This window comes from Microcaecilia unicolor, chromosome 6, assembly GCF_901765095.1.
Source record: "Microcaecilia unicolor chromosome 6, aMicUni1.1, whole genome shotgun sequence".
In the NCBI taxonomy this organism is placed as follows: domain Eukaryota; kingdom Metazoa; phylum Chordata; class Amphibia; order Gymnophiona; family Siphonopidae; genus Microcaecilia; species Microcaecilia unicolor.
The window spans coordinates 71,731,210-71,740,786 of record NC_044036.1 but is presented as its reverse complement, the minus strand read 5'-3'; the positions used below and the strand labels follow the sequence as shown (position 1 = coordinate 71,740,786).

The 9,577-nt window shown below is 39.5% G+C and overlaps 1 protein-coding gene across 1 annotated transcript in view; it reads right to left on the bottom strand.

The window, feature by feature from the left end:
• The window catches only part of BRDT (bromodomain testis associated), a 296,166-nt gene that overhangs the window by 87,941 nt on the left and 198,648 nt on the right, over positions 1 to 9,577 (bottom strand). Inside the window, 1 exon segment of the mRNA XM_030206522.1 lies at positions 327 to 427. Coding sequence (XP_030062382.1) covers positions 327 to 427 — 101 coding nt within the window.

Genomic DNA, 9,577 nt, shown 5'->3' with positions numbered 1-9,577 from the left:
GGCCTGAGACCTTACCACCACCCATTGACTTAAGAGGTAAGGTCTCATGCGTTAACCGGGTGATAATTGTCAGTGCCCATATACTGCTGATTACCGCCTGGTTAGCACCACTTGGTATAAAATAAAAAGACATTTTCTGCCACACGTATCAGATGCGCATAAAAAATGGAATTACTGCCTGGGGCTCAAAGTAGCCGGGCAGTAGTTCCAAATTGATGTGCGTAGGTGCCTACGCACCTTAGTAAAAGGGCCTTTAAAATGGGGAGGGGGCATTGCCGACCTCACCATTCAAACTCTTCCTATGCTGTAAAATTGTGAATATTTACCTCTGTTATAAGACTGAAGGATTGCACTAAAGCAGGTTGAACATTTGGAGGCACTTGTAAAACTGGGGGTGTGCTTATTGGAGATATCACTGGAGCGACACCTGAAGAGAAAAAGAAAACCTCACATCATTTTAGCCTGCTTTGAAGATTTAATAAAGATTTTTGACATTTTTATTTGTTTAAATAGGTTTCCTAAGTGTTTTCATTAAGTATGCACTTTACATTTTCTCTCCTTATGCATTCTGGTCCCAATGATGTCAGAATCGCATAACTGGAAAGCATAAAGAGGGAGATTTTATATATGGCGTCTAAAAATCAGCGCTGAAATCAGTGCTAAGTTTAGTCTATAATCAGTGCCTAGATTTGGGCGCCGATTATACAATATGCTTAGTTGATATTTCAGCGCCTAAATCTACACAATTCCATTTACACCAATGGAAAAGTGTTATAAATCTCAGTGTGTAGATTTAGGCGCAGTGGGCCATATTCCATAACTAGGCACATAAATTTCAGAACACACATGAAACGCCCATTTCCCCACCCATACTATGCCCTTTTAGGCCTGTGCGAGTTAGAAGTTCGGTACACATCGTTACAGAATACGATTAGCGATTGGTGCACCTAAATTCTAATCAGTGACAATCAGTGCTCATTATTGGTTAAGTGCTATTATCAGCACTCGTTAGCTTAAGTTATGCGCATTGTTAAAGAATCCACGTCAATTTTGGCGCGGATCTCTAGGCGCACTCTATAGAATTCAGGGGCAAATGGCTGCTGGAATGCAGAGGGTTTTTAAAAACTATTTTGAGGGGCCCTTTACTAAGGTGCATAGGCGTGTCCAACACACATCAATTTGGAACTATCGACCAGCTACTGCTTGCCCTGGGCAGTAATTCCATTTTTTACGCGTGTCCAATATGCTCGGCAGAAAATATTTTTTATTTTCTACCACATGGCGCTAACTGGGCGCGCGCCCAAAACATGCGGTAGAAAATATTTTCTATTTTCTACCGCAGAACGCTTACCTGGCGGTAATCGGCAGTTGGCGCGCGTTGGACGCCTACCTCACGGTTAGCACATGAGACCTTACCGCTAAGTCAATGGGTGGCGTTAAGATCTCAGGCCGAAAATAGAAGCTTGGTTGTTTTCATTTTGCAGCACGCCCATTTTCCGGCACATTAAAAACCTTTTTTTTTTCCAAGCGAACTCGGGAAATGGACTAGTGCGCTTCTAAAACAAGTGCCTACACCAGCGCAAGCCACTTTTGGGCATGCCTTAGTAAAAGGATCCCTAGGTTAGCATTCATAGTTGTCCTTTGGGGAAGAGTGCTGAGCTTTAAGTCCTGATTTTTATCATCGTTTTTGCTGCTAGATTAAATTACTGACCTGGAATGTGATTGTGAATCTGTAGATTGCCTCTGCTAAGGGGAAGTGTGTTTTCACAGCCCCCTTTAGGTATGTGATCTTACAGCCTGTTAAACATGTATGCATGATTCATTATAAAGAGATGCCACAAACCTATTCAAACTTAAGCGGTATTCTTGCTCTTGGATGATGTCTCTTCAAAAACAAACCATGGGACACCCAGAAGTTGGAGAGAACACTCTTTATTGATGGAAGCTAAAGACTTGACATGGCACCATGTTTCGGCTAAACATGCCTGCCTCAGGAGTCTGGAAATATCAAATAGAAACATAATCAAAATATAAAATAATACAATAAAAGCACATATATAACAATAGAAACAACTGAAACATATTCTAAAACGTAAAATAATAGTAAGATGATCAGGAAATGTTATAAAAAATGATTATAATTACAAATGTGTACATGGATATGGAAAATAAAATAAAACAATATGTGTAATCAATTATGGGAAGAAAATTAATCGAAGTCTAAAAACAAATGAAATAATGCCTAAATATACAGGCAAATTAATAAGTACACAAACAAATAAATATATGTGTTCAAAGTGTATGGTTAAAGATGACTAAATCACTATCAATGTAAATCCATGAGACTATCAAACACCAAAGATGAATATAAATACAAATATGTGCATAGAAATATGAAGAAAATGAAAAAAATACATTCTATCAATTGTTGAAAAACTAACTGAATTTAAAAGCAAATGAAATAATACAAGAATATATAAATCAATATTTAAAAAAACTAAATTAAATTGTACAAACCAGGGGCGTATCTGGACTCTGGCGGTAGGGGGGGGCCAGAGCCAGAGGGAAGGGGCACATTTTAGCCCCCCCCCCGGCGCCACCGATCCTCCCCCCGCCATTTCCGGACCCCCCCCGCCACTGCCAGACCCCCCCCTCGCCACCAATGACACTCTCCACCCCCTCCCGCCGCTGTCACTTACCTTTGCTGGCGGGGGACCCCTGCAAGTTGCAATGCTTCCTGTTCTTCTGAGTCAGACGTTGTACGTGCAGGACGTCAGACTCAGAAGAACAGGAAGCGTTGCAACTTGCATCCAGCACGGAAGAGAGGACTTCGGCTGGCGGGGGCTTGGGGTCCCCCGCCAGCAAAGATCGGCGACGGGGAGGGGGAGGTGGAGAGGGTCGATGGTAGGGGGGGTCCAGGGCAAAATCTGCAGGGGCCCAGGCCCCTGTGGCCCCACGCAGATATGCCCCTGGTACAAGCAAATAAATAATTTTAAAATATACAGTTAGAAAACACTGATCACATTATCAGGACCAGTGGAATACATATTTAAAAAGGCAACTGTTTAAAACAAAGTGAATGTAGGGCAAGCAGAAATGTAATATAACAAACTCATCATTACAGACTTGAATGATATATAAATGTGCTAACGAATGTTACGTTAAAAGTTGATCAAATGTGCATCAAAATGGGAGCAGAATGGGAAATAAAATGGATAAGAAAAAAGAAAAACAGAATAAAAAATAGATGAATGGCAGACATATTAACCGTTTGATAAATGCAAAAACTCAGTGTCAAATGTTGGAAATGAAACTTGCCAAAGTTGGCTAAGTTGATCAGAGAATATGAAAGGAGCAAAGTGTGTACTTCCCACTCTACTCAGGGTTTGATGCACATTTGATCAACTTTTAACATAACATTCATTAGTGCGTTTATATTTATTTATTAGCATTTACGTGTTTTTGAAGGAATTATTTGAAGGCAGTGTACAGCAAGAATAAGCAATAGACAATTACAGCAGTAAAAATATTAAAATAACAATACTATTTAGCATCACAACTATGTTAGTTGAATGCTCTAATGCATGCTTATTAGGTGTATCATTAGTATTATCCTAACATTGCATTATATCTCTGGTATTTGAATTCCAGTGCTGTTAAATGTGTATATTTTTTATACTGTTTCACGGTAATTCTATTATTAGGTTTCAATTTACTGTTTTCAAGTTTACCTCATTTATTGTATTTATGTTTATTCTTGGTTATTTTACTATTGTTATGCTGTTAACTAAATTTTAAGTTTTATGTTAAACTATATCTGCTGTACACCGCCTTGGGTGAATCTCTTCATAAAGGCAGTTAATAAACCCCAAATAAATAAAAGTATGGCATAGTATACTACATACAATGTCAACACAATAACATAATACAGCAAAACATTCAATAGACAGCATAGGGTATATATTATATTACATTTTCTGCTTGTCCTACATTCACGTTGTTTTAAAGAGTTGGCCTTTTTAAATATGTATTCATATGGTACTTGATAATGTGAACAGTATTTTCTAACTGTACATTTAAAATATTTGCTTGTACAATTTGTTTTTTTTAAACTACTGGGTTTATATATTCATGTATTATCATTTCATTTGCTTTTAAATTCAATTAGTTTTTTAACGATTGAATATATTTTTTCATTTACTTCACATTTCTATACACATATTGTATTTATCTATGGTGTTTGATAGTCTCGTATGGATTTATATTGCTAATATGATTTAGTCACCTTTAACTGTACACTTTGAACCTATATATTTGTTTGTATACTTATTAATTTTCCTGTATATTTAGGCATTATTTCATTGTTTTTAGATTTGATTTTCTTCCAATAACTGACAGCACAAATTTTTATTTATGTTACATATCAATGTACGGGTTTGTATTTATAATAATTTATGTTGTTTGATAATAATTCTTCCTGACCATCTATTACTTTACATTTTAGAATATGTTTCAGTTGTTTTTTCTGTTACATATGTGAGTTTATTGTCTTATTTTATATTTTGATTATGTATCTATTTGATATTTCCAGACTTCTGAGGCAGGCACATTTAGCAGACACACGGTGTTGTGTCGAGTCTTGTCTTTAGCTGCCATCAATAAAGAATGTTCTCTCCAACTTCTGGGTGTCCTATGGTTTATTTTTTCTGTTTCCCACTCCCTTTTCTTTACGTATTTCTCTGTTGGATCCTGTATTCTTCCACATTGGTGGATTTTGTGTATGCTTGCTCTCACCATGGATTTGAATTTTATACTTTTTTTTTAAATATGTGTGTTATTTATTACATTTTTATGCATTTTGTTAGTATTTATTATATTTATGTCACTTAAATTATTGTGTTAATGACACCTTCTTGTACATACCTCTGCATGTTTTTATGATTTTAATTTAGCCCAATATGTAAGAGCAAAGGCGTAGGCTGAGCTCTCTGGGTTTTTGATAATTTTGCTATCAACTGCATATTGCATGACTCTGAAGCAATTATCAAAATGCTGGTCAAGATTGGACAAATGCGGTAGTGTTTGGGCTTAAGCTAAGCATTTGTGCTTTCTTTAAAAGTATCTGATAATAAAAAACACAGGAGGTTTTTTTATGCCGATGATTAACTATACAGTGCCCTTGAAGACCATAGTATATGAAACTGGTCTGGGTTTGCTGAGGCTTTTCCCTCCGTGTGTTTATTAAATTCTTTCCTCTTACATGTTTCTATTTTGGTGTGAGGAGGTATTGACATTTTGAGTTATTTTTAATTTAGAAAGTCCATTAATTATGATCTTAATAAGTATGGGGCCCTTTACAAAGGCACGCTGAAAAATGGCCTGCAGTAGTGTAGATGTATGTTTTGGGAATCATTTTTCAGCGCACCAGTAAAAAAATGCCTTTTAAAACTTTTTGCCGAAAATGGACATGCGGCAAAGTGAAAATTGCTGCGCATCCATTTTGGGTCTGAGACTTTACTGCCAGCCATTGATCTAGCGGTAAGGTCTCACACGGTAATGGTCTACGCGCATAAAATGCCAATTACCACCCCGCACCAGAAAATAACGGACACCCGTCAAAAATGAAATTATCACAAGGGCCATGCAGTAGCCGGGTGGTAAGTGCTTATGCGGCTTAGTAAAAGGGACCCTATGTTCCTTTATTTATGAAAAAGCTTTTATGTTTTATGTTTCAACAATTTTTTATTGATGAGTCTAGTACACATTACTAAACCTGAAATGTCCATCATCAATGTTTTCCAAACTTTTCTCCCCTATCCCTTCCTTCTTGTCTTCTCCTATATTTATAATGTGTACATGTATAATTAGCTTTTATGTTTTAAATGTTGCAAATGTGGTTTTAATTTATAGCCTACGTTTAATCTATGGATTGCATCTAATTGATAGTCGCTGCCCCTGAAGCAGCCTGCAATAGGTGAAATGTGGCCACAATACTTTCAAGAAAGCACGAAGGCAGACGGTCTGCAAACTCCAAGATGGAAAACAAAAAAAGCAGATCGTGTAGAAATGAAATGCAATTTATTTAAACAATACAACAATATTTATATGAGTACAAACAGCCCGACACAGGCCGTGTTTCGCCCAACTGTTGGGCGAAACACGGCCTGTGTCGGGCTGTTTGTACTCATATAAATATTGTTGTATTGTTTAAATAAATTGCATTTCATTTCTACACAATACTTTCAATACATGCACAAGTGTCAACATAGGTGCCACCATTTCAAAATGAATGGGGGTGCTAAACAGTACAAGTTAGCCCTCTCAGGATACAATGAAGGCACTTGCTTAATATTGGGGATCCTCAGCACTCACTGGCATTCACAGAGCTTGCTCCTCTGTCAACAATTTAGACAGCCTGGTTAACAGCATAAATAACTGTGGGGTCCTTTTACCAAGCTGCGGGAAAAAGGGTCCTGTGGTAGTGGCGTGGGCCATTTTTCCTACATGCAAGGGCCCTTTTTACCACAGTGGGTAAAAAGCTCCCCCCTCCAAATGGCCATGCTGTAAGATAACTCAGTGGCCATGCAGGGGTGGGGACGACGACGACACTTACCGTCATCCACTGAGGTGGTGGTAAGGGCTCCTGCAGTAAACGGGCAGCTTGCAGCGATGCCCGATTACCGCCGCGCTAACCATTTCCAGGGTTTTATTTTTTCCCCTGGAAATGGTGCATGCTCAACCTGAAACTACTGCCAGCGGCCACATTGGGCCAGCGGTAGTCCCGGAATAGTGTGTGGGCTTACTGCCGCTTTGTAAAAGGGCCCTGTATGAGTAGTTCAAGTGATAGTATGTCAGGAGAGGGATTAAACTAAAACCTGTTCTTGTTTCTACCTAATTACATAGCAGGATACCAAGAAGTTCCTATGGTTTGTCTAGATATGAATGCTTCCAGTGCTTTTTCTTTCTGTGGTAATACCTTACATAAATATAAAAGGTGGTGCCATAAAGGATAATACTTTTAGACTAGTGGTTTTCAACTCAGTTCTTGGGACACACCTAGCCAGTCAGTTTTTCAGGATATCCACAATTAATATGCATGAGTTAGATTTGCATACAATAGAGACAATGCAAGTGAATTTCTCTCATGAAAATTCTTTATGGATATCCTGATAACTTGACTGGCTGGGTTTGTCCTGAGAACTGGGTTGAGAACCCTCTATTTAGACACAAGGTACACTCAGCTGATTTCAGTAACAGAAACAATCATCTTGATATGTCTTATTTTTAGTGTTTGAAAACATTTTGATACTGGGCATGTTGCAAGGCTGATTCAAGACGAATGCAGCTTTCCCTTTGACAGGACAGTAGCATCTGTTACAGATGTTAATTTATACTAATTCCACCTAATGGCTCATCTTTTTCCTACTTCCTCTTTGATGTCACTTTTAACCCTTTGTTGTAATATAGCATGGTTCCTGTGTAATAGCTGTATGTAGTATCTTAATTTTTAAATGAAACAGCATCCACCACCTCTGCCCACTTCATTCTCAACTGGATAAGGCCAGGGCATCCTGCAAAACTACAGGCTCCTACATGGTTCAGTCTTCAAAATGAAGTTGGCAGGAGAAAGCTGGTGAGGGTAAGCATGCTGCTCACTTTCTGCAAGTTGGGGTGGGGGAATGGGACTTGTTATACCCGCCTTTCATTGCTTTTTGCAACTGCATTCAAAGCAGTTTACATATTATATTATACAGTTTAAATATTATACATGGGACATTGGAGCGTTATTTGACTTGCCCAGAGTCACTGGGAATGGGGGGAGGGGGAGGGAGACAGATATAGAAATCAAGACACCTGCCCTGAGTCTTTACTTTGTTTAGGACAGTTCTGAATGCTTCTAAAACACATTATGTTTATTTTTCAGCTCAACAAATCCAAAAAAGAAAGTTATGGAAACACATCTGTATAACTAAAATTTAAAATAAACTTTTAGCTTTTGCAAAGACAACTATGGCCATTTCATTTTAGAGTGATGTTTCAGCCGACCATGTTAATTTACATACCTTACCTGGAATCAGGTTACAAGAAACTGGAACCAATTGTCTCTAATGTTTCTCATACCTCACACTAAAACTATCTGCTTTTGTCTCACCTAGAATATAAACCACACTCAACCCTGAAAAGGGGATATTAGCGGTATACAAGAGTTGAATTGAACGTTTAGGGGTCCTTTGTAAGCTGCAGTGAAAAGTGGCCTGCGGTAGTGTGGGTGCATGTTTTGGGTTTGGACTGGGACATTTTTTTTTTTTTTACTGGGGCTGGGAAAAAGGAGTTTTTTAATGGGCCGGGAAATGGGTGTGTGCTGAAATTAAAACTAGCATGCCCCTATTTATAGCCCGAGCCCTTACCACCACCCATTGACCTAGCAGTAAGGGCTCACATGCTATCTGAGCAGTAACCAAGCAGCGTGGTAGAAAATTATTTTGTACCATGGGATTCAGCTCACACCAAACTCAGAATTACTGCGCTAGACCAGCAGTAGTGCCGATTTGGTGCGTTAGCCCTCCTACGCCTTAGTAAAAGGGCCCCTTAATAACACAGTCCAAATCTTAAGACAATGTAAAAACACATCTTCAGAAAATCTGATTCTATAGAATTTCAATGATTATTTTGTTTTTAAATAAGCAGTTGCAAAATGGGGTCATAACTGCCTGTTTAAGGTAAAATTATGTATCGTACCTGATAATTTTCTTTCCATTAATCATAGCTGATCAATCCATAGACTGGTGGGTTGTGTCCATCTACCAGCAGGTGGAGATAGAGAGCAATCCTTTTGCCTCCCTATATGTGGTCATGTGCTGCCGGAAACTCCTCAGTATGTCGATATCCAAGCTCCATCCGCAGGACTCAGCACTTAGAGAATTACACCCACAAAGGGACACTCTGCCCAGCTCACCACCGCCGAAACGGGGGAGGGGAATTAACCCAGCTCATCCCCACACAAGTGGGGGAGGGGAATCCGTCCAGCTCATCCCCGCGAGCGGGGGAGGGACACCACACCCGCCGATGCGGGGGGATCTGGCTTATCCTGCAACCGCAACCGCGGGAGGAGCTGACTGACCCTAACACCGCCGAAGCGGGAGGGGTACAAAGCTGCCCTACTTCCGCACGAAGCGGGAGGGAGCGCCGGCAGAATTTAAGTCTCAATCCAGCCCCGTAAACGGAGGGGAGAGGAACGCAGCAGCTCACTGTAACACAAATTCGTCTCAACTCATGAAGAATTCATTGAAAAACTTGAACACGAAGTCCTCCTGAACAGGAACTGAAGACTAAACTTGAACCTGAAATGCAACCAGAATATAAACAGTACAGATATCTGGGAGGGGCTATGGATTGATCAGCTATGATTAATGGAAAGAAAATTATCAGGTATGATACATAATTTTACCTTCCATATCATCATGCTGATCAATCCATAGACTGGTGGGATGTACCGAAGCAGTACTCACCCAGGGCGGGACATTGAAATCCCTGACCGCAACACTGAAGCTCCAAACCGGGCCTCCGCCCGAGCAGC